Raw genomic sequence first — 25,929 nt, forward strand, 5'->3', positions numbered from 1 at the left:
TTCGAAAGCATGCTGGTTTCGTCTGCGAGTTATTACATAGACTTGCTGTAAAGAGGTCTACTCTTGGCAAAAAATAGTGCCTCATTTTGTTTTGGGCGTTGATTATCATAATGAATGCGGCGGAGGTTGAGGGAGTACATTTGAAGGTACGTTTTTATGCCGTTGATCTCCATAACACCGTAAGTACGCAAACCGATGTCGCAGAACACCCGATGCATCATTGTGTGTTCTCCGTCATCGCTTGTTTGCTGTACGCCTACTAATTCTTCATTTCTTCTTCAAGTGTTGTACCCTCCTTTTGTCCTTGTTCTCTTGTGCTTCACTTACAGTATGTCGTTCCGTCAGCTGTAATGCGCATTTGCAAAACCAATACGTTTGATAAGACGCAGTGGTTATCATAATTTTACTACACATGCATTAAGCTGGCACATATGGTTCAGATACAGATGCCTGTTTGCGGACTTGCGCGACGTTGATGCGGAGATTAGGATAATTATGACACCCGTAAGGAAGAGGCAGCTGACGGCCGTAAGCTGTTGCTTTCTTTCCGCCAAACTACCCGGCCTGGTAGTGCTGTAAAGATGCTGTACAAAAGTGACACGCGGTGACAGGGAAATTATTATATTTAGCAGCCGACCGTACGTTTTGTAGCTTAGGTCTTCTTTCTTGTGCGCTTGTGCTACCCTTATTAATGAGCCATTTCTTGACTATGTTCTTGACTATGTAACCGCGTTTGTGTGGATGCGTAGACGTGTGCTCTTTGTTGTACTTGTAAAATGCAAATAAAATATTTTCAGGCTTACTCAATCTTTGGTGTCGTGTGCGTTTATTCCAGTCGAGGCCATCGTGCCACCTGGAAACCGCATTCTGTCAGTAGCCCTACACGAAATGCAACAGCTGGAGCGCGGTGGCACAACTCGGGGTAACGGCGGCGTAATAAACGAAAACCCGCTCGGGATGCCCTTAAAAGTCAGTTCAGAGTGTGCCTCAACTCGATATGACTCAGCGCTACATGTATTCTGCTGCGCCTCGATCGTGCTACCGCCAGTTTGGTTGCTGTGTGGCAAACGTAGCGCCTACATATATATGTAGGCGCTACGTCTGCCACACAGCAACTAAACTGGCGGGTGCACGATCGAGGCGCAGCAGCCAGAAACCCAGTAAAGCCACAGAACACCTGATAAAGCCAACGGCCATACTGTGCAAAACCCCGTTTCCGTTTCCTGTTGCACAGCGCCACCTGTGGTCGCATACTTTAGTTCACGACGCCACCGCTACGCTTATTTCCGTAGCACTGTGGAAGGTACAGTTTCCCTTCTCTAAGTTTGTATAGGTGTTCTGTGGACACACCACGTTGATTGTAGTGAGTGCTCCTTGCATTTAGGGGGTATTTGAGTTATATTTTAGAAGTGCCTAGACAAAATGTGCTCCTTGTCGTGTGCAGTAACCATCTCGAACCCTCCGGACTCGTGTAACGCCATTAGTTCGCCGTGTGTTTCGAGCGATCCACCAGTGTCGACAGTGAGTGCCCTAGTACAGCGCCCGTCCGAGCTGCCTTTGTTCTGCGAGCTGCCTGCCCGCGCTCTCGTGAAAAAGTCTGGTACTGGTGCTTCGAATCGTAGTGTATGGAAGACTGTTGAAGGTTGTGCTTTTGTGGAGCTGGAGTTCATCGGAAGTTCTACAGTGCTTGCGCCAGAGAAACGTCGGTGCCTCTGTACCTGTTAGACGAAGGAGCGTTTGCCAAGTCTTGAAAGGTAAGCAAGTTTGGCGCTTGCGCGCATTCTTGAAGCTTATGATTTGCGTAATGAGCGTTGTGTAACTAGCTAGAGCAAAGCGCTTTCCTATCATATGTTAGCCATGTTGCTGTGCACATTTAGCAAGCAATTTCACGAAAGCTTCCTCTGATGTTACAGCGTACTTCCATTCTGCTACCCGCCTTGATTGCTATGCCTGAATGGGCACACAATTATGAAAACACATTGAAAGTTGGTGTTCGTTCGGTAGTTTCCTGGCAAGAAGTTATTCGCTATATAGGCATTCCCGCAAGTACAGTACATGTGTAATGTATACGTCGATGTATCATGGGCTTCGCGCGTTGACACACGATTGCTATGTTTGACGCTTAAGCAGATACAAGCTTGTATGAAGGTTTTTGTATGTATACAGTTCGGTTTGGAGGTCCGCGTCGCGAGAACCTGTGTGTATTGTTTATGTTCTTGAGTGTCTTCGCGTATTTGTCTTCTATGTTACAGAGCGTATATAGGCCGATATTACAATAACGAGGTTTATTTTTAATCTAGCCATTTCAATCAGACGCCGGCCTTTAAGAAACACAGACCAACCAAATCTTAATAACGAGATGTCAGCTCTTGCAATCGTAGGTTACGGCAGTGCGTAATAATTTAAAAGACTGCGATTTTGTAGCGTTACTTACCCCTCAGTTCTATATCACTCTTCTCGCCCACCGCTAACGGCCGGCAGTTGCAGTACGTAGCACGGGCCGGGGCGTCGGTCAGACTACTAACGAATAGCGAAAAGGAATAGCATCGCTACAAAATCGCGGTCTTTAAATTATTACGCAAATTTTGTGCACAATGAGATATTATAAACACATCTTGCATGTACATGAAAAAAAGGTTTACAACAGAGATAACATATATGCATGGGCACATATATGTGTCAATAAAATACTCGAGCCTCTTTCTGCCTACAGAAAAAGAAGTTATGTCTCCTCGAGGGCATGGCTGCTTGCACTAATGAACCTCCAAGGGAAGGTTTTCTCTAATCCCTATTTTTGATATCTAAATGCTTATGTGACATGTCATGTACAAACGGCTTGCATCAATTTCTCATTGGGATGAGCTGTCTAAAATTTAATTTTCAGTAATAATTGCAATAATTAACTCCTTTCACCTGTCTTCTAATGACTATAAAGTTCTATGCTTCTACCTTGACAAACCTTTTATGAAATTAGTTTGATTAGGCCCAGTATACAGGGCTTTCTAAATTGAAGGTATCAGTACCTATTAAAGACTATGCTAACTATGAAAATGCTGCTTGTGTATGTGGTTTATTCAGTCTGTCAGACAAAATCTTTACACTCAAGTGCAGTCAGTAAATTGAAAACTGCATGTCTGCAAGGGGAAGTCAGAATTGTATTTGAAGACAATTGCATCTTGTTTGATAGTTCTCGAGCACTTTTGTGTCACTAATCGAGCACAGCTTGGCCCATTACTCGATGAGGCTTGAAGCTTTCAATGTCTGCTAATCACTAAAACAGCACCAGATCTCACTCTGTGTCAAGGGGTGGCACACATTTGCTTAGTTCTAGGCAGATGCATGTCTTTCTTTCGCATTGAAGTTCCCAATACTTTCTAGTCTTACGTAAAAGTACACAGCTCAGTACAATGCATGTATGGTATACGTAAGGCTGCTTTGTTCTTTAACCCGAATCAACAAGAGCAGCTACTTCTGTTTTTGCAAACCTTACCCTCTTTCCTAACCATTCCTTGATCATACGTGTATAAAATGAATCTGTGCTTGTATTGTTTCACAGGTAGACATCGGTGGCGGTGGATATGTTGAAAAGGGCCTGCTGAAGAGGCTGTGCCTGGATGCTAACAACTCAGGCTTTCACTTCGCGGAGGGCCTCCTTAAAGCCTCTTTTTCGATAGAAGACGTTGAAGGGCGGTCCTTCTTTGGGCGGCTGTCAAATGCCTTCCACAGAAGGATCCGTTGGATTCCAAGAAGGTCAACACCATACTAGGTATGTGTGTCACAAAGAAGCATCTTAATATTCTTTGTGGAGTTTTCAACAAAACTCCTTTCATGGCAATTTCAGTGCTATCTTAGGGTATACTCATTTCTTTCCAGCTAAAATAGCATATTATAATGCAAGCTTTGCCACCATAACTCGAAAATTGTCATTACTGTTGGCATATGTATTTTTGTGATAGAGGCCCTGGTCATATGAATGCACTGATAATATAATATCCTGTCTTGTGGAAAGCTAACATGTTTAGTAACAAGCTCGCTTTGACAATGTCTGCCTGCACAGCAAAGGCACTTTCTAATCTTGCTGTAGAATGTCCATAATGCCTGTTCAACTGCTTACATGTTGCTTGTATCATTTCGTGGTTCTTAAGTGCAACACAAAAGTCAACTCTTCTATGTACCTGTGCCCAAGCAAAGCTGCAGCACAGTTCTGACTGGCACCTTGCCTTTCCTAAGATAATTCACACATGAAACTTCCATGTACTGGTCACCATACGAATATCGAAGTTCATTAACCTGAAGTTGATTTACAGCTTTGGTTTGTAGATGACAATTGGTATGATAGAGCTTATGTGTCATGCATCTGTTGGTGTTACGCACATTCATCACGCTCCCAGCTCTAATGCACTAATTCAGTCATTTCATGCATTTTAGGACTTTGCAAAAAACAGGTGGATATGTTTAGAGCTCACAGGGTTGAAAACTTGTGTCTTGTGCACTTCCTTTTTAAGAAACAGATGCATGGTGTGTTGCAATGTCACTGTAGCAAAACTAATATATTGCCTTTTTTCTTCTCTTTTCTAGACTACACAACGCAACATTTCAGCCTACTTCTAGGGCAGCTGGAGAACTCGTCCTCATTACTAGCCCGGAGATATTAAATGGATGTGTTCAAGCATAAATGTAAACCTGTCTTCTTCTGTTGCATGTCACACCTAGCCACTTGGCAATCACTATTCGCCACAGACATATAGTTGACAGGATGTTACTAGCAAGTCGTTAGGATATATAAAGGTGGTTAATAAATAGTCACTGCACAGTTTTTAGGAAGCAAATAAAGATTTTATTCAGAGATAATTAAAGCTTATTTTTGCAATATATAATTGCAAAAGTAATTACCTCTGAATAAAATTTGTATGTACTTCCTAAAAACTGTGAAGCGACTTTCTATTAACCACCTTTATACATCCTAACGACTTCCTATTAACATCCTGTCAACTATTTGCCTGTGGCGAATAGTCGACAGGATGTTACTAGCATGTTGTTAGGATGTATAAAGGTAGTCAATAAATAGTCGCTTCACAGTTGACACTTTCTATCGACATAAGATAATAAGCAGTCGGTAAGAATTCTATCGACATTTTATATCTATACTTTCAATTCAATATCGGTGGCCAATAGTCGGTAGGAGGTTACTAGGAAGTTGTTACGGTGTCTAAAGACGGTTTATAGAATGTCGATAGGTTCTAGTAACATTTGTCTAAAGACTGTTTATAAAATGTTACTAAAAATTTTTGTAAGGGTATGGAGGCACCTATAAGAAATTCTCATGATTTGTAAATGCGAGAGTGTCGTATCTTGTAACCAGTAGGGGGCCACGCTTGTGGGCACTCCCCAGCGCCGCCATTACAGTATAAATAGCCTACCCAAGCAGGGGGGCGTGTCTTGCGTTATTATGTGTTGTACCGGCCAGTCGTCGTCAATAAACCTCTTGCGCAACTGTCGTCTCTTTAATAATGGCGACGAGGGTGGGATGAACCGCTGGCCCTGATTCGAGCAGCAAGCAGCAGCAGACATCATGGACAATGATCTGCCACCGTCTTCTAGCCACCAGCCGTTCGTCGGGCGCCTGACGGAATTCTGTACCACGACAGGTAACATGGTTATCTACTTCGAGCGGTTCGAGGCTTTTTCGAGAGTGAATAAGCTGGACGAACAAAACAATACGGACGTTCTCATCAGTGGGTGACAGCGCGCACGTCGCATTGCGGAACTTGATGTTTCCGGAGGCTCCTGAAAAGACGTGTCAAGAGATAAAACAGGCGCTTCTGAACCATTACGCGCCAAAGCGGTCGATAGTCACGGAGCGTTACAACTTCCATAAGAGCACACAGGGACCTCCGGAGGCAGTTGACGACTTCATCGTGGAATTGAAGCGGTTGGCAACGAACTGCTCGTTTGGAATGTTTTTAACTGAGGCGCTCAGAGACCAGCTCGTCGTGGGTGTACGCAGCGAGGCTATTCGATGCAAGCTCTTGGCCGACAAGCATGATAGAGAGCATTACTTGTCGCTTGGTGTGTCGCTGAGTTATGTCGCTGAGTTTAATGTTGCGGCGAAATATTGCCGAGCTACTTGTGAGGTCACAACAACGCAAGACGACAAGCCGACCATATTGCGATCTCTCAGCTGAGTTTTATTTGAGAAGTTTTCATTAAGGTAGTGTTTCACGCACATTGCACTGAGTGTTCTTTCTCGAGGACACCACTTTCCAGCACGATGACACCACTTTGCCGAACGATGACAGTACTTTTCCAAGCGGCACCATGGTGTTGACACTATAGATTTCGTCATCGGGTTCGTAGGCTCACCTCGTACTCTGGGGGGATGTCGCAGTCGCCGTCCGACGGGCACACGAAGCGCCTTGCATCTTATTCGTCGTCGTTCATGGGCTCCGGCGACGGCGTCTTGTGATCAGAGTAGTCGACGCAGTGTGCGTGGCATGTTCTCGAACGCTCAGTCGATTCCGGTGGCTCGCGAAACGGTTTGAGATCGGCACGCATCGCGCCGATGAACGTTGGCGTTGAATGTACTTACATCCTGAATGAAGGCTCCTACGACGAGCATGGATGTGCCGCAGCGTGGAGCCGAAGGCACGAACGCTGCCGCGTTCGTTAAGGTCACTGGGACCTTAGCGTCCATTTAAGACATGCGCCAGCTAGTGAATCGCCCGCCAGGGAGCGCCAAACCGCGCTCACAGCCTCGAAGCTATTCATCACTGTCGCCTGTCGCAACGGTGGCCCAATGTAGCGGTGGCGCAGTGGTTAGCGCGATCGATTACGGAACGGTAGCAGAGGAGGTGGGGCAGAAGATTGACTCCTCACCGTGGTGGCTTTTTTGTTGTTGTTGTTAGATGAAGATGGACGTAATTTGTGTGCCGTTTTTCTGCCACGGTTTTCTGATGTCAGCAACGTCACTCAGTGAGCCAATGAGTAATGATCTCGCATTGAAACACCGCTTTAACGCAGCACTAGTTAAGTGCCGACGCGGTGCCGACTAGGTGCCGTGAATGCGTTGCAAGGAAGCACCCTCTCCACATCGCTGATTGATACTTTTTTAAATATAAGTTTTTGAAAATGCTGCCCATTGAGTTACTCTGATGTATTGCGGTGAAGCTCAACAGATTTCCGGAGGGTCAATGTCCAAAATTTCTGGGCCTGTGGAACCGTTGGATATAGCTGGAGTGCGTATGTTTTGTGACGACAAAACCGTCGTTCACAATGGGTAAGAATTTATTCTAAAAATAAAGCCTTATCTTCACCTATAAACAACTACAGAACAATGGGTGAAAAGTTGTGAAAAGAACATACGTCTCTACTAGAGACCATATAACAAAACAAGCACGCCCTCAAGTTGCGCCACGGCTCTGCTAGTAGCAGTTTGGTGCATTAATCGCTGTGCACCAGCGTTTGGCTATACCCCAATGGAGTTTATTGATATCACCACCTGCACTGAAACTCTTGAAATCACATTTAAGTGCAAATAAGAAACATGGTAGGCGACGTGCCCTAATATTTGACTTAGGTGTCTCTTAGTGGCACTCGCACCTCGGTGTTGGTGTTCTTTGGGTTAACTTTAGGCGAATCCAACGCATGAACCGAACTCGGAGGCGGCTGCTTTCCATTAATTATGCGGTTAAATATCATGCCACCTTGTGTATGACGTCATTAGTGGAGCCATTGCTTCCGCTTTCTACTTCCGTGTTTCCAGGAATTGCGCCAAAGTCGTGCTCACGTGGCGGGTCTCTAAAGACTACGATTCTGTGCTTCGGTGTGCGGTAGTCAGTGATTTCTAATTAACTCTAATTATTCCAGACATTTCAGTAACTCAACTTGTAATTAAACCTATGGTCTGTTATCATATTTATAGTCAAACCCATGAATTTTGTACTGCACTATTTTTTTTCTATTTTTTCTGGTTTATTCTGAATTTAGTCCTCGGTCGTCTCAGGAGGTGAACCGGAAGTGCTGCGCAAGGAACAAGAGTGTCACTCGATGCCCGTGCCACCAAGAAGAAAGAGAATAGTAATTAACTGACGCTTCAAAGCAGAGAGTTTACTTGGACACTCTTTCCTTCAGAATAGTCATTCAGTTTGCCATTTTATAGCACAGCGCACAACCCTGCCAACTGGCAGTTGATTCGAACATGTTAAGACTCTAGTATCAATATATCGCAGCCACGATAGCCGATTTCAAGGAATATGCAGTAAATAAACATTACTACATAACGTGGCATTTCTTTTTATCTCTCCTCAAACTCACTGTGCAAACTGCACAGTGAGTGAATGAGTTTGTTGTTGCATTCCTTACACTTTCCTGGCGCATTTTATGTTTCGTGCCGATCCTAAGTAGTGGAGTCTGCTATAACGCGGTGATGCCAGTCGAAGTGCGAATTAAGTTTATACCATTGACAAAACTGTAGCAGGCTGCTCAAAAGGAAATACACATGGGGGTTAATCAGAAACGAAGTTCTCGTGGTCAAGAAATATAACATTCCTCATGACCCCGATATCCCTGAACCACGGCCAGATCGGGGCAGCCGTTCAGATCTGGAGCAGCATGCCGAAATACTTGATTGTCAACGACCCGCCCGATTGTCGGCCGCTGCGGCCACATTACGACGGGGATGGGATGCAGAAAATCTCGTCGACGGTGCTTTGGGCGCATGCTTACGAAACCGATGTTGTTAACCCGTCGCCGTCCACTGCAATCATAACCATTGTTTCTGTTTCGCGTTGGGACGTTGAAATCAATCAATCAATCAATCAATCAATCAATCAATCAATCAATCAATCAATCAATCAATCAATCAATCATATTGACATCGCTAAGCTAAGGGCAGTCAAAACAGTGGAACGTACAACTGACTTGTGGGGAAATCCATGCGCGGCAGATATCCGCAGAATTTGTTTGGCTATTTATTGATCGATGTGCCATTCCCTGAATGTGTGGTCCGCTGCCATGTCTATATATGCTCAGCTCCGCGTGCCATTGCAAATTGAAGCAGATCGATAACCCTTTCAGGTATTACGAGGACTTCGAAATTAACGTGAAGACGGCGACGTCCAACATTACAGTGCTGTACACCGAGGTACGTATACGGTGAACATTCCTGTAACACGGTACAATTCAATTTCGAAGTATCAACTTTGGTCGAATTGGTTCCTGGTCACAAGACCCGCAGGTCGCCGTTGGTGTCTGGCGCTTTCTCTTTAACAAGTACGCAATGCGAGGAACAGAGTTTTGTTTTAATTTGATGGGAGCACTTATTCTTCTTCCCTGACTCGTATGCCCCGCCTGAGCGGCAAGGAGAACCCGCACGCTGAGCGTCTCGCCCGTGTACAGGAGGCCGTGTCGTTCATCAGGCGGCAAGCGGCTCGCCGCCAGCCTTTCTTCCTGTACTGGGCGCCGGACTCCACGCACTTGCCCGTCTACTCTTCCGAGGCGGTCAGGGGCCAAAGCGTCCGTGGAGCGTGAGCCGATGCCTTCCTCGGGTGGGGATATCGTACGGGGCGATCATTTTTAGGCTTTCCCGGAATCGCCTGTTGCAGATAACATATAATTTTAGTCCTTGAGCTGGATTATTCGGAGAGGCGGTCATTACTCGCACTAGAAATCGAAGCACACATTCAACTAATTAACAAAAAATCACTAATAACTTCGTAATTACTCACTTTACGCCAATATTGCAAACCAGTGAGTTTACAAGGCGTATCCACTTGGAATGAATTTCCAGAATGACACCAGTTGACTCCAGAATGACTGAATGAATTTACAGAATGACACCAGGAGATATGCGCCATCAAACTCGCCGTAAAAATACGCTGTTGTTCTACTTACTTTATTAAAAGAACGCTCTTTGATGCATTGAAGTACATAAGTAACCGAAATGCCCACGTATTTAGTACCACACTCTGGGAAATAATATTTGAAAACTGGAGCCATCCTGGAGATTAATTTCGGGTGGATACGTCTTACGACCTCACCGGCTACAATTCTTAAAAGCTAACTAATTAAGAAGATAACTAGTGAACATTTGTTTAATTAGTTGAATATGTGTTTCTATTTCTCGTGCTAGTAATATCCGCCTCTTCGAATAAGTCATATCAAAGGCAAGAATTCTGCTATCTGCCACAGCAGATTTTTAAAAATTCCGGTAAACCTTAAAAATGATCACCCCGTATACATATATGGATATTATTATCACAGCGGCTTTTGCTACTTCATTTCATTTATGTATATAAAAGAATGCATGCGTGCACACATTAATACAGTCTTAATTAAATAAACGTTCTTCTCGCCTTCTTTATTTTGAAGTGTCTTTGTTGTGTGCGTTTAAATTCAAATTGGTGATCTCTTTTGTATAGCGTTTCTCCAACACACTACAACGCCGAACTTATATACTGTGAAGTGAGAGTACTTGACAGCATTGGAACGAAAACATATGCAAATAAATAAATTACTGCAGTGATTACAAACCCGGAAAGGGGTTCGTCAAAAGGATTTGCGGCAAATTTGTGCGGCCGACTTCCTCATCCGACGCCAACCGAGTTCACTTTGATTCTAGCGACTGGACAGAATGCTCGGCTGAATAGCTTACAGGAGCTTGCACCTTGTGCTTTATATATCATGCGACGTAGCTTGACATACGATGTCAATTTCGTGCCAAAAACTGCTTGAGAGGACACAGGAGCGTGGGAAGTTGACAGAAGGCGTTTCTGTCGCCTCGTCGCTCTTAACTGTGCCTTCGGGGTTTGGGTTTCGTGGTCTCGGAGTCGGGCGCAACACATAGGGCCACGCTCTAGCCTACGTCACTGGTGCGTCTCGAAACGGGTAGCTGGCCCTACGCTACCGGGGCGTCACATGTACACTCACGTCATCATCCGTACTTTCTTGACGAGAGTTGCTTCCTTGGTTATGAGTGTAATGAGTGCTCCATTATGTCAGAAGGGGCACGCCGTAATGCTGGCCTTGTAGAAGGTTATTGTCATTCTCTCGGTTGTTAAAGCAAGGATTAACCAGAGAGTACCACCTTCAAGGAGCATATTTATTAGCCCAGTGTAAATGGAAAGACAATTCAGAAGTTATCCTCTACTTGCGACGCGTATGAAGCGCAGCAGCAACTCATAAGCATGGGGACCAAAGGGAAAGCGTCCGGCATCCGGTTACCCGCGGTTTCGGGCACCAGTCAATCATTGCTCTACATCGCCGCTAGCCACATTGTCACGGCTGCCTTGTCTTCTTTAGATGACGATGTTGCTTTATTGACAGGTGAGATGAATGAGGCATGTGCTGTCACGAAGCCGTGAAAGGCGTGACGTTGCGAAAATGGGGATGATAACCATAGATTTTCATTAGAAGCAATGCAAATTCACGCACTCGATAAACCTGAATTTTACTATTACAAACAATACCGACGTTAAGCGTTAAACACGACGGCTTGACGAACAGTAAAAACCTGACACTCAGAACGTTCACGCTTCTACAGACGCGCGTTTCGCATTATGTGTTATGGCTCATAACAAGATATTAATATTTATACGTGTAGTGAATGGTTATATGACGCGTGTCTCGCGGACGTATGCAGTTACGGCGACGCGGTGGTCGAGCTGGACCGAGGCGTGGGCGCTATCCTGGCTGCTTTGAGGTCCACGGGTGTCGCAGAGAACACATTCGTGTTCTTCACATCAGACAATGGGGCGGCTACCTACGCCAAGGTTGATGGTGAGTTCTCTCTCAAACTGAATGAATGGGTTTTCCAACTGGGGCGCCTTGCTTTGCCAGATGGAAAAGAGGACAGCTCATAAAGTTCTGTCCCCTAAAGAGATTTCAAATCTCAGCCGACCATTATAATTCGTACAACCGCAAGCAAGGTCTCCAACGCAACGAGGGTGAAGGTGGTGTTTGATTTGTGGCAGAGGACATTTTTCGAACAGGGGAATTTTTCGTTCAGACCTGCCTGAGCAGATACAAAGGCTCTCTAAGTTCTTATTGGCAGACATCTTCTTGTGAAACGCCATATGGATGATGCTCTTCTAGCATCAAGAAAGTCTGCCAAAATCAAATGCCGGCTCGGTTTTCAGCTGGTCTGTTGTATTGCTCCAAGTGTTTCGTAAACTTCGGGTACAAGTGCTCAACAAGAAATTTGAGAGCAGTGTTTCTTAAATCTAAATTTGGGATGGTTTCTTTTAGCCTACACAGTACGTTCGCGCCTTCTTTGTAAAACGGGGAGGGGAACTCTGAGCGGGGTACGGAATGTGAAAATGGGGTACCTGTAAAAGAAACTACTCTCGTACTGAGAAACACGAAGCCGGAGTCTTTGTTAACTGAAAGCTTGAGTCTGGGGCTATTTGTGTCCACTTGGTATGTGAGGCTTGTACCTATGCATTAAAGTCGAAAACACCTAGGCTTCCTAGAAATCGTGGGAGTTTTACTATTGATGTGAAAACATCAAATGACACAGTGAGCGAAAAAGCCGGCGTCTGTAGCAGCGAAACGGCACCTAAATTCCCATTGGCTGCGATGACACGTCACGTGCGCGCCTTGGCGGAGCAGAGCGAACGAAAGGAAACATCTACTGCCGCGATGGCGCGCGAGGGGTTACGTGAGGGGAGGGAGCATCGCCGCTAAGCCACGTCACCTGCGCCCTCGGAAGCCTGTGTCACCCGGGCGTTGCCTGTCTGGCGCTGAGTCGGGCTAGGGCTGCAGAAGATAGCGCCAGCCTTTCCCCCTTCGCTTTAGAATCACTTCTCCCTGTCCGCGCAAGCTCTCGCCGGCGTTCCAACTTCGCCTCGGTAATCGCTATAAAGAAATTAATCTATAAAACAGAATAAATTCCAGAGGAAGAACTTTGACTGTAGTGAATTGCGAGCCTACGACCCCACGCTCAGAAGCCCAGTGGCTTACCCATTGGGCTAAACCAGCGCCTCCTAGATAACAGGCCTGTGCACTCTGCTTTATGACATCGTGATACTTGGACCGACATTTCCCTTTCCAAGCCCGACGTGACGAAAGCGGCGACGTCAAAATTACCGAGGCTTGCTCGGGAGCGTCCCTATTAGATTATATCTAACAGGGACGCTACCAGTCGGGCAAGGCAGCATGACGTCACTGATCTAAGTTCACCAGCCTTGTGCTATCTAGAAAGCGTTGACCAAGCGTCTGAACGCGCTCGCTTACCAGCGAGGAGTTCGTAACTGGAAGGACCGCTCAGCGGCGTTCAATTAGACATTAATGCCTTCGCATTCACAACTGATAAGAAGTGCCTAGGTGTCCTCGGATCTTTTAGTCGTTTAACTTTACCTGGTCCTCCTTGCCAGAGAAAGCGAAAGATGATGAGACTATAGCCACGCATTTGATTTCTTTTTTGTAAGGTAGGCCATGTAAAAATCATGTTGTTCCTGGCTCAGGAAGCAAGCTCACTATCGCGCTTTTAGCGCGGTTGAGCCTTGCTTCTGGCGCGCCGCTCGTATCATTAGACGTATGTTGCAAAAAAGGACTCAATTAAGGCCAGCGCGGCACCACGTTCAACGAAAGGCATATGGTGCTTTCTCGACTAGCCAGTCGACCGACTATTCTCAGAGTTCTTTAAGTTTTTTTTTTTTCGAAACAAAGGCAAACACGCGACGTCTCATCGTTTTGGCCTGTGAGCGATGGTCCTATTTACTGCTGCAACAAGTTTCTCCTTAAACGAGTATTGCACACGATCATTTCCGGCTTTTTTTTTGCATTCAGTACGTGAAGGTCCTAGACCTTCCAACCCTAGAAAATATATCAATGAAATGCAACTCTTTTGGAGGTGCAGGACTTTCATTAAAAGAAAAAAAATGAAAAGTTGAAAGATAAAGGAAAATTCGTATGGTACCCGAAGGAATACGATGCGCACAGTCTTCTTTCTCGAAGTTTGGCTGCAGATTAGGCCTTGGTGAGCACGGACACGCACAGGATTATCAGCTGTGGTATCCGACGACTTGAGCGCGATTCCCCATAGTGAGCGTTCTCGATTCGCTTCGCGTGAGCTGGTGCCGGCGTCGCAGGCGGCAGCAACGGTCCTCTGCTGTGCGGAAAGCAGACCACTTTCGAGGGAGGCGTCCGGGAACCGGCCATCGCCTGGTGGCCCGGAACTATTCCTGCCGGTATGGTAAGTGAAGCGCTGTCCGCCTGTGCTCGACAGCTCGGCGGAATTACTATGCGGGATAACTAAGTCGACTCTATGTGACGAAATTGCGGTCAACTTATTTGGTCTCACATCTGCGCACGTATACGTCACCGGCTCGAATACGTATACGACGCGCGGCGTGCCTCGCCAACCGGCAGATGTGTTGGAGGAAAGTGGGCTGGAACCGTGTGACTGCGGACCCAGGTGCTAGTGGTTTGGCAATAACTTATAACGATTTGATTGCAAAACCTAAGTTTAGGTGAGCAGTACCAGATTTCTCCTGGTGAGCGTACTAGTGACACAGGAATCGGCACATGACTACTGGTAGACAACCTTTGGTGCGCCGTTTTTCTTTTAAGTTTTCCTCACTGACTCAAAGGCCAAGTTAACAATGTCTTTTGTTCGTAGGGACTATTAGCTGGCCGTCTTGCGAATACATAATATGATCGCTATTGCGATTGGCCGACGCATTCGGATGATTTACTCATAGCACACAAACTGTATTGTGAATACGGGGTCGTATATTATATGTCAGAGGTGACGTCGTTTTTGTGAATACGGGTCCTTTGCAGGACCCTGATTCACAAAAATGTTCTTACGCTAAAACTGTATATTTCAGCTAATCACCATGTTGCAGATATTATTAGTGAAGGCCGTCGGCCAATATCAAAGAGCGCTTACGACCGAACAGCTTTGTGAATTCGGCCTGGCCGATGGCCTTCACTAATAGTATGTCCAGCATAAGGATTGGCTAGCATTTGCTCTTATGAATGATTTTAGCGCAAGAGCTTTTCGTGAACACCGGCCCAGATGTTTAACAGAAAGTTGGTGAGAGACAAATAGCCGTAGTACTACTGTGCTATTAGAAACACATTATATTTGAGGCTGTCAGTTTACGCTTTAAGTATGTCATTCACTTGCAGACTATGATAAATCGTGGCGGCGCTCACCGGTCCATTGCCACTTTATCGCGGTTTTTTATTTTCATACTATCTCTACATAAAGAAAGGCAGCGGATTGGGCGAGTTGGTGTTCCATGGTAACAATAAAATTCAAACAGCGCTAGACGACAGGACCAGAAAGAGGAGGAGACAAACACGGTCCTATCGGGTGCCCTAAAATCGGGTGCCCTTAATACTCATCATGATAATCATGACGAGGGCATGATATGTGTTGTTAACTTGTGAGCTTTATGCCAAAATGCGAGGGAGTCGTGTACGCTCTCTTTAAGACTATACTCGGACTATGGCCTTCTCCAGTTATTGAAGGATAGACAGAGTCCTATACTGTTTGCTTATTTTTCATTCTTCACGTGTGCATCAGTGTTCTTGTTAATTTATTTTATTTCAAATAATTTTGATTGCTTATAGTGTCGTGGCCTATATTTTTTAAATTTTGTTGTACCGTCAAGACCGAAGTATTACAGAGGGGAGTGGGTAAAAAACATACACAGGTAAATAACAAAGCAGCAAGAAATGGTTAGTTACTACAGCAAAATTGATTAGTGAATTGTATCCGGGAGTGATGATGTCTGATAAGGCCGAACGAAACTTTGAGTTGTCTTTGATTGCGACAACTGCGCCGGGAAGGTGGTTCTATTGCTGAGAGGTGCTAGGAATAAATGATTCGTTACAGGTTCTGGTGCGGCATTGAATGAAGTGAAATGGAATATATGGAATATATATATATTGAACAGAAGTGAAATGGAATATATAGGAGGAAGCAAACGTTATGTGGGCAAGGATAATAACAAATTAGCTAATTCGAAAGCTTAGCCAATTTTAGACCGTCAGTTGTGCAGGTAATCGTTCTTGCAAAGCCAACCGTTCTTTGAATTGGTTCACTTCGCTCTCTAGAGATGGCAAATTTTTTGCGTTTGTGTGATTTAATAAGTATCGGTGAAAAGGCATCTTTGGTTAGCAGCGCGACGACCGACGTGTACAGGAAGTGAGAGAAGGAACAGGAAAAAACCCTTCTATCACTTCTACCTCGGTCGTCGCGCTGCTAATCAAAGATGCAACATTACCAAGGTGCCTGTTCTTCCACCCTGGCGAAAAAGCCGTATGTATCTCGTTGTTTAGAATAGTGTCATTTGTTTGTTTCTTTTCGTGGACGCCCAAGTGACTGGCGTCGGTTGTACTGCTCGAGCAGAAGTGATTTCCTATAGACTCTGTCAAATTCAGCCATGTTTGCTTTTTCATAGCCAACCAGAGGAAACCTAGCCACCCGTTTGAGCCAAACGGAGCAGAGAAGGTAACGAATTGGACAGTACAGTAAGACTTGGTGGAACCGAGGACATGACCTGGAAGGTCCAGAACGGCAACCCTCAGGACACTGCAAGCGTCAGGCACAGCTGTGCCTTCTGACCAGCGCCAGTTGCCTCGCTGGACTACTATGTATGCGCTCTCGAAATCTCGATGAAAGTGGCAGGGTCAACTCTGCAACCTGTTTGTAAGAGTCCAGAGAGCACATTTTTTCTACTCTGCCATTACAAGCGCACATAACGCGCACTCAGAAGCTTGCCGGTCCCGCTGCAGGTGAGCCGGCGGCCGGCCTCCAACATGGACGTGCTCCCCACCATCGCCGAGCTGGCCGGCGCCACGCTCCCGCCGGGCCTCGTGCTGGACGGGCACAGTCTGCTGGGCCGCGTGCTAGGCCGCGACGAGCCGCCGAGCGAGAGGTGAACGCCCCGCGGGCCCGCGGTCCTGGCGCCGTGCCCGGGCCGCCAGAATTTTTTTTTACTCTACGTCGAGTCGCTCCTTTGCGAAGTGGGCCCCAAAAAAAAAAACGTCCGGCAGGCCGCGAATAAGCCTATCTTGGCACACAGGTGACTTCGCGGGCAGAAGTGCGCTTTCAATGCAGGCTCAACGCTCTCGTAGCTCGAGGAAGCGTGTTACTCGAGCCCGAATATATTGGCACTTCGATTGTAAATATTTCGTTAAATGTAACCCTACTAAAAAAATAAAAGAAAGCGGTGTGGGCACGACAATACAGATTCAATAACGCACTTACATCCCATGGCGCGGTGTGCGATTATGATTTTGAAATTATTTGATTATTTTCCGTACGATATAAGTAATGAGCCCGATCAGAATTATATCCATTTGGATGCGCATTTCAGGAGTATACATGTCCGTAGGAAGTGCAAAACAATTTGTCCATGACACTGTGCTAGTCGTTCTGCGTGTAGCAAATCGCCGAATAATGTTATGTGCGTGAAGGCAGGCACGTAACAAAAATACCATGAACATCAGCCGTATTTATGACGCCAACGGCGGATATTGTGCATTTGCGGCGGTCGCTTGTGTGATGGATGCAATTTCTCGTCTTTTTGACGTCAGTATAGCGGGCGAAAAGCCAACAAATGACGTCACGTGGAAAGGTCAATTCATTCTTTATGTTTAACATATTTGCGCGCAAATAATGTGCATCGGGATATTCCTTTACCTTTTTTTTTTTCATCCTCAGACGCCTGTAGCGATGAATCAAAGTTTAATTCATTATTGTCGGAAAATACCCAAGGAATGATAAAAGACGCAAGCAGAAGACGTGATGACGTTCAGTCATAATTCGAACCACATTTGCCTCGTCTGGAAACTAAAACTCCGAGCCTCTAGAGCGAGCTTTTTCATTGTGTGTGCGGCAAAATAAATTCAGGTAGGGATAATAACACAACATAATCGCAGTGAGAACGCTTATACGTATCTCAGTCAGTATCTGAAGCGGGAGGGTCAGCGCATATACTACCATATAGCCGCGAAAGCCTACGCACTGTACGATGCTGCTTCCTCCCCTCAGTCGCATTACGGCTTCTTGTTTTGCACTACTGGCACTAAGAGGCCATCGAACAAATTGGTCGCATTACAAAAAATGTGTCGCGTTCAATTCTACCATACAATGCGCACACATCCAAAACATTTATTAAACTTGAAGCTATAAAAACGGACATTCTTGATGTGTGCCACCTGTTAACAGGATTTATATCCGACATATTTCAATATAGTCACCACATACGCACTTTAACAAATTTAACGATTGATCCCATCTTTCGCATAACGGATCATATAGAAGATAAATTTATTCCAGGGCCACGCAAAGTACTGTTGTTTGCCGTCGCTTGTAGATACTCAGATTATTCTTTTCATTCCACGTAATTAGATAATTAGTCTTTATTAATTCATCAACTTCTCCAATCTTATAATTAGATGATAACTGTCGATGAGAAAATTGTAGAGCGAAATGAAAGACTCGCGATGCAGCTTTCTGTTGCTCAATACGTGCTACCTAAGAGGGCTTTTTCCGAGCGTGAAAGAAGCCCGCGAACGCACGCAAAATGCCTCGCGCGGCCAGTCGTGCGGCTATTTTGCGTGCATTCACGGCCTTTTTTCACGCTCAAAAAAGCACTCTTATGTAGCACGTATTGAGCAACAGAAAGCTGCATCGGGAGTCTTTCATTTCGCTCTACAATTTTCTCATCGACAGTTATCATCTAATTATAAGATTGGAGAAGTTGATGAATTAATCAAGACTAATTATCTAATTACGTGGAATGAAAAGAATAATCTGAGTATCTACAAGCGACGGCAAACAACAGTACTTTGGTTCTGTCCAGCTGCGTGGCATTCGAATAATTTTAAACTCTGGCTAAAGTTAGCTGGGACATCCGGCTGTATGCTGATGTGGTGAAATAAAGAGAATGAAAAATATTGAGGCTTCATTTGGGTATCCCACGGACGGAGCGCTTTGAAAATATGTAAGTAAAGCACTAAACAGACAAGGACATGGAAGGAAGGAAGCAGGCGCACACAAGTCAAGTTTTCTCAGTGGGGTCAGTATGAAAGACATACCGGGTGTTCTATTTTAACGTTAACAGAATTTTAAAAAATTGCCTGTGGAACTTAGCACAAATCTATTCATTGAGCTGGAACGCTCGAATGCGTATTAATTTTCAGTGTAGATTACTTACACTGGAAATCAATACGCATTATTTACTAATTAATAAACGTTCACTATTTAGCTTTTAAGCTAATACATAGCGCGCACAATGCAATACACGTCTTGGAGCCAGTGATTTCGCAAGGCGCATTCACATAGAACGAATTTCGAAACTAGCACCAGTTTTGAGTTAAGTGCAGTCAAATTTTCCGCAAAAGAGCAGTGTTGTTCCACTTACTTGCTTAGTGGCTATGGTGCTGGGCTGCTAAGAATGGAGGTCGTGGGATGAAATCCCGGCCACGGCGGCCGCATTTCGATGGGGGGAAATGCGAAAACAGCCGTGTACTTAGATTTAGGTGCACGTTAAAGAAACCCCAGGTGGTCCAAATTTCCGGAGTCCCCTACTACGGCGTGCCTCATAATGAGAAAGTGGTTTTGGCACGTAAAACCTCATAATTTAACTTTTGTTGTTCCATTTAGTTTTCTTTTTTAACAAAACGTCTTTAATGCATATGGAAGCTCGAAAGTTACTGGAACACCTATGCATTCCGTCGGAAACTTTGAGAACGCATATCTCGAAACTTGCGTCATCTTCAGAATTCGTTTCAATAGGATATGACTTTAAATGTTACTTGCTACAATTAGTAAATAACAGTACGTGGCGCGAAGCAATTAGTTTAAAAGTTAATTGACAAAGCTTCGTTGATTAGTCAGACATTCACTTTTTTCCCGTAAATAATGTCTCTGGGAGTAATCTAGCTCAAGAATTAGAATTGTGCTACCTGTCACGGGCGACCTGTAAAAATTGTGTTACCCATAAAATAGAACACCTCGTATAATAAAGGTGGGCATGGGTATAGTCGCTGTTTCGTAACTACCGCTCTCGTACTAGTAGCTGAAGTGTCTCGTGGTCAAAGAGAGTATTGAGGAGGAACGCGGGTGGGAAAAAAAGAAAGAAAAAGAAATCAGGAAAGAAGAGAAGGGAAGGAGAGCCTGCAGTGGTAGGTCCTTTAAAGTATAGAACTGCCGGCGATTCTCCCTAGTTAAAATTATTCTGTGCGGGTAATTCAAGTTCGACACAAGGGATTTTTTTTTGCATAATTTTATTGGCACATTTGATGACTTTTGAACGCGCTCGAATTGAAGGGCAGGATACGCTAATCCTTGCCGATGCTACGGATGTCAACTCTACTTAGTCATGAAAGGGCGTGAGCGAAGAGCTCTAAAGCTAAAATGAAATTGAAAGAAAATGATTTGTGGCTCGAAATTCCCTTGCGAGAAAATATGCGAGAGAATTAAAAAGAAGGAACGGTTATCATTGTGCCGCGAGGATTCGCGTTTACGACCATCAGATTGGCTGTCCAGGATTCTGCATCTCAGCCGCACTGCCGATGATACACCAGTGGAGAGTACTGATCCTGGAGGGCGTGATCGCGCCAGCAGCTGTCGTGATTGGCTAACGCTCGCTCAACATCTGTGTACTGGATAGAACTGGCGTGTCATTCTTCGTGTTCCAGCACGTCGCCTTCCCGGTTAAGGAGGCGATCCTCAATTAAGTTTTCATCTTCTACCTGTGATGACAATGACTGAGAGCGTCTGTTCCGTCTTCATATAGCGCTCGGCTTGTTTTACTGGGTGGCACTGACGTCGTCTTGTTTGCTTCAAAAAAATTAAAAAATAAAGATAGCGGAGGTGCCTGTTAATGGGGTAGGCAAAATGTAAGTTTGAGAAAAAGCCGAACGAATACAGCAGTACGAAGCTAAAGGGTTGCTTTAGCACAGACCAGTGACTAAATCTGGATAGGTATACAGAAGAGGAAGAAAAAGCCGAGTCCTTCCACTGATCACCACCGGGAATCTAAACGAATGCCCTGATAAATTCAGTTTCTTTTGTACTTTTAAATTAATTATTACTCATTCCATATGACTTTCCTGATGTTATTTTAACAGGTAATTCTACGCTATTCAATGCTAATTCCATAGATATTCGGAAATTTATGCTCCATAATAATTTGGAATAATCCACCCATTTTTTGGCCAATCCGCGGTCGTGGGTAGGAGAGCCACACGTGAGACAGGCTACAACAACCACCGGGAGGTGCAACTTCCACAAACGAATAGGATTCGCACTTCTTCCCGAAATGAGGTTGCACCCGCTATGTGTGCGCAGGCCCATCTTCTACTACCGTGGCAACGAGTTGATGGCGATTCGGAGCGGCCTGTACAAGGCGCACTTTTGGTGCTGGACAGAATTCCGGGAGGAATTTCAGCGGGTAGGTTCTCTTCTGGCAGTGGCGATTTACTCCCGATGCCATGTTTTCCGCGAGTTAGCACCCGGCATAACCGATTTTACCGAGCTCTGCTTTTACAATTACGCTGATTCCTTATTTGGCTCGTCGATGCACAGTATTAATTAGTAGTACGATTGCGCACAAATGTCTGGCTCCTCGTGCACGAGGGCACAGACATTTAACGAGGGCACAGACTATATATATATATATATATATATATATATATATATATATATATATATATATATATATATATATATATATACATATATAGCGCCACCCATATGTCGGCATTTCAGGGCCTCGACTTTTGCCCGGGACAGAGTGTGGACGGCGTGACGAGCCACGAGCAGCTGAATTACACGCAGCAGCCGGTGCTCTTCCACCTAGGCTTGGACCCGGGAGAGAAGTTCCCCATACCGTACGTGCACAGCTGCGGGTCGGGGGCAGTGGGCGCTTAGTCTTTAGTTTCACAGAGAAGACAACGCTAAGTCGAGATACTCGTGCCACTGGTTGGGTATTCCCGCGGCCGCAGAGGTCGCATTCCAATGGGGGCGGACTGTGTTCAGAAATTTCGGCGCACCACCGTGATCATTTGAGCTTGTCGGTATGCCATTATACTGAGAAGATGTTCGTAGCGCATGGGAAAGCTACTCTTTCTTCGTCTCTGTGTGCTACTTGCGCTGCAAACATCTTAGTTCGGTGCACATTAAGGAAGAGTCATGGCCACTTCGGCGCTTTCCACCGTGCACGCTTACAATGGGGTACGTACGCTTAGAATGAGAGCGTGTTATACTGATTCAGCATTAGAAATACTATTGCGATGGTGTGCGACATGTGTCGCAAGAAGCGCTGTCGGCCGTTGCAATAGGGCTTGAACATAGGTATTCGAGGACACCAAGTCTTGCGGCCTACTACACACAAGTGTCCGAGTGCTTAACACAACGGTAAGTCAGGTTTCATTGATAGAGTCAAAGAAAATATCTACAGACCTTCTTCATGGTAACCGCCTGGTCATCAAAACATTCTGCGTTGGAATGCTGCGAGCATGCGGGAGCATTCTCAAAAGCGCTATACTGCAAGGGACCAGCCTTCTGCAGCTGCTCGCAACATCCCATAAAGCAAGTGTCCTGTCGGTGGAAAAGTCATTTAGCGTTCGCACTTATTGTTCCTTTAAAACAGGGATGAATGACTGCCACTGATGAGCGGGTCAATTTCAGATCGATTCGCACATTTTTTGAAGGTGTGCACCACGCCGTGGCTCGAGTAATGTCGCTTCTGTTAAGCAGTGCACGCGGCAATTTGCCTCGTTTCGAATCGGCGCACACTCGCAGAACGCTGGAATCAGCAGTCCCCCCCCCCCTCCCCCACTTCCATCGCCCCCGCGGTCTCCCGCAGTCTGCCGGGCCTGGCCGCAGCCACGGAACGCGACGGCGATCGATTGGCCCCTTGTCGGCCACACGGAGGTGGTGCGCGGCGTCCACCCGGCCACTGCGATTGGGCGCCGGAGATCTCGCTCTTTGTCACCTCGCTTGCCGATAATCTTTCGTGCGCGCATTTGCGCCAAGATGCGCGCAACAGCGTCCACGAGGATGAAATTCCCCGCGGGCACGTTGTCTCGAGTCGCCGCAGGTGTATCCGAAAAGATGCGGAAAGGCGAGGTGTGGCGGACGTCGCATGTGCTGAATCTGGCCCGCTGTATCACCGCCTGTGTAGACAACGCGCGGCATGTTTGCGCTCTCAGCCATGACGGTGCGCAGGTGGTTCGGCGTTCCCATGGCCGAGCAGGACGCGACGAAAGCGCGAACGCCGGGCTGGGCGCCGCTGCTCGTTTGTCGCCATTTCCGTCGGTCGACTTGCCGGACGCGCCACGCCTGACTGCAAATGCCTCGTGTCGTCTTGAGGTATATTCGACTGGTCGACTAAGTTCCGGCAGCTCTTCACTTGTGCGAGGCAATAGTAATGCTTTGTTAAGAGGCTGAGCGGGACGCAAAACAAAACTAAGTATAATGATTATCGCTACCGGAACGCGCGTATTTTGTCACTACCGCTCGTATATATACTGCTTTCGCGACTGCGTAGCTCAGCCGGAGCGCTATGAATCTGTCCAAGATGTCCTAAGTATAATGTTAATCTACCCTAACGATAACATGGAGGAAGAAAGACGATAATTTTGAAGCCTAGTCATTATAAAAAAATATTTATGAAAGAAAGGCTCATGTGATATAGACCACCGCCACGTGCTAGGCAAGCGGCAGTTTCTAGCCGCCAAGCTCGCGATTGGGAGAGCAAAGCGGAGAGCGGTTGAAGTACGCAGATCGCGACGAGGGCGTCAATAAAAGGTGTACCAAGAACCAAGCAAAGGTTCGGCAACCTTTGAGAGCCTTGAGAGGACGGGCGGCGTCAGAGGGTGTTGATTTGCCGAGGCTAGTTGCCTGGCGTCATGCTCCCTCCTAGTCGTTTTCCTTCCTCCATGGACGAGAGAGACAAATAAAAGAGAGAGCCATGGCGCCAGCCATAATTATTGCGCAGTCATCCCCAATGACGTGTGTACTGGCGGCCGCGACGCGCATGTTTCAGGGGCGCTTTTCTCCTTTCTTTCCAGCCCCCATTCGTCAGAGTACGGCGAGAAAATCGGGCCTATACTTGCGATCTATCACAAGCACAGGCGCAGCTTGGTCCCGGGCAAGCCGCAGCTGGACTGGTGCGACGATGCTGCCATGGTAGGTGCGTGCTCGGCTCCCGAGCTCGCGTGTAGCCCTCTACCCGCCCACATCGTCTGCTCCTCCCCGCGTTTTCTCTCTGCAGCAGTGGGCTCCTCCTGGCTGCGAGAAGATCGACCGGTGCCTGCCAGTGCCACGATCGAGACCGTATCGCTGCTCGTGGCTGTACTGACTATGTGCTCTCCCGTGAGGAGGTGTCCGGAGACCCGAATAAAAAGAAAGCGGGAAAGGACGGCTACATCCCTCTCTCTTAACTGGTTGTTTGTTCTTACCTGAGCGTGAACGAACGTTTTCTTGAGCAGGACAAAGCACACACCACACAGAGCCCTCTCAGGTGTGTGTTTGGTCCAATTCTGTTCCTATGCATAACAGGTACGTTTTTCCAAGAAATTGTATAACCAACTGGCCCCAATTGCTGCTCTACTTTCAAATGAACATAGCTCGATATTAGTGGTCGAACAGAAGCAAAATGCGACTACTATATACAGCATAGTCTCTGAGATTGTTGTATACATTTAGCTGTTAAATGACAATATATATATATATATATATATATATATATATATATATATATATATATATATATATATATATATATATATATATATATATATATATGGCGTGAGACAACGTTTAGGCTGTCAGACTCTTTATTCTGTTGAGCGCGAACCCCACGACACAGACACAGGCCCAAAACAGCGATGATGAGTATGTACAGATGAGATGATGAAGCGTATGAATAATGCTTACAATACATACATACATACATACATACATACATACATACATACATACATACATACATACGTGTGTGTGTGTGTGTGTGTGTGTGTGTGTGTGTGTGTGTACGAAATGGATCACTACATAGTTTTCTGTTATTTCCCTTCAGTATACGCAGTATTCAACGATATAGTAATATAAGAAAATTAAGCGAGAGAAAACATATCAGATGGCGACTTGGTTAGCTTACTTCTTTTGCCCGCCGTCGACGTTCTTCGCTGTTTCTCTAATGCTAATTCACTTATTTAATTATGGTAAGGTATGCGAATATTTGAAATTTGGAATACGAATCGAATAGTCTTGGCTATTCGATTCGCCTTCGATTCGAGCATTCACTGCTCGAAATTGTCGAATATTCGCTTCTGTTCGAACATCACGGATAAAAATGCTTAATGTAGCCTCAGGGAAAAAGGACCGATTCGAGTGGACTGCTCCTAACGCTTCTTCTGCAGGAGGGCCACTCTTGTGCCTCACTGGCACCAGATCATGAGCCAACACCCTAGGCAGGTAACTTCAACTGAGTGATTTCCGGCAATTCAATAAGAATATCTCACTTTTTGGCACGTACGTATTTGTTATCTCGAGTGAGGCAGATTAAATTATTATTTCCTGGTTAAAGGGGCACCAAAGGCAAAATAATTTGAGCTCTATTATTAGACCAGCCTTCTACAAACAGGAAAGGCCACTCTTGCGGCGATAGGAGGGCTAGCGAGCCAGAAAAGGCGGGAAAATTCGACTAGAACTCATCCACGATGACAATCCAAGCATGCGAATTCCTGAAACGCGTCATCGATGAGGCGTGCAACGCGGCCGCTCTCCTCTCTCGCGGTTCTCTCTGGACACGCGGCGCCTCCTGCCGACGCCACCAGGAAGCCTGTGCACACGCCGTGGCCCAAGGTCGCTTCTCGGCAATCGGTTAAAATCGTCCGTAGTGAGGCGAGTTGGCGTCAGAGAAGTTCACTGGACACCGGCACGTGCGAAGTGGCACATGG

The 25,929-nt window shown here is 45.9% G+C and overlaps 1 protein-coding gene and 1 long non-coding RNA gene across 8 annotated transcripts in view; both read left to right on the forward strand.

Annotated features, from left to right (window-relative positions):
* The window catches only part of LOC142592269 (N-acetylgalactosamine-6-sulfatase-like), a 56,295-nt gene extending 31,847 nt beyond the window's left edge, over positions 1 to 24,448 (forward strand). The window contains exons 5-13 of one of the 7 annotated variants that reach the window (XM_075703993.1): positions 9,076 to 9,142; positions 9,397 to 9,524; positions 11,639 to 11,775; positions 14,088 to 14,191; positions 16,747 to 16,889; positions 21,314 to 21,416; positions 21,734 to 21,855; positions 24,040 to 24,157; positions 24,243 to 24,426. In XM_075703993.1, coding sequence (XP_075560108.1) covers positions 9,076 to 9,142; positions 9,397 to 9,524; positions 11,639 to 11,775; positions 14,088 to 14,191; positions 16,747 to 16,889; positions 21,314 to 21,416; positions 21,734 to 21,855; positions 24,040 to 24,157; positions 24,243 to 24,329 — 1,009 coding nt within the window. In that variant the 3' untranslated portion in view covers positions 24,330 to 24,426. Of the gene's footprint in view, positions 1 to 9,075; positions 9,143 to 9,396; positions 9,525 to 11,638; positions 11,776 to 14,087; positions 14,192 to 16,746; positions 16,890 to 21,313; positions 21,417 to 21,733; positions 21,856 to 24,039; positions 24,158 to 24,242 lie in introns of all 7 variants that reach the window. The other 6 variants (XM_075703991.1, XM_075703994.1, XM_075703992.1 and 3 more) reach the window with 6 other exon arrangements.
* On the forward strand, positions 1,577 to 4,666 carry LOC142592346 (uncharacterized). Its single transcript, XR_012830713.1, has 3 exons — positions 1,577 to 1,754; positions 3,557 to 3,766; positions 4,579 to 4,666. It is a non-coding gene; the product is annotated as an uncharacterized LOC142592346 (long non-coding RNA).
* Positions 24,449 to 25,929: the final 1,481 nt, after the last annotated feature.

The sequence above is a fragment of the Dermacentor variabilis genome, chromosome 1 (assembly GCF_050947875.1).
Source record: "Dermacentor variabilis isolate Ectoservices chromosome 1, ASM5094787v1, whole genome shotgun sequence".
NCBI classification, from domain to species: Eukaryota; Metazoa; Arthropoda; class Arachnida; order Ixodida; family Ixodidae; genus Dermacentor; species Dermacentor variabilis.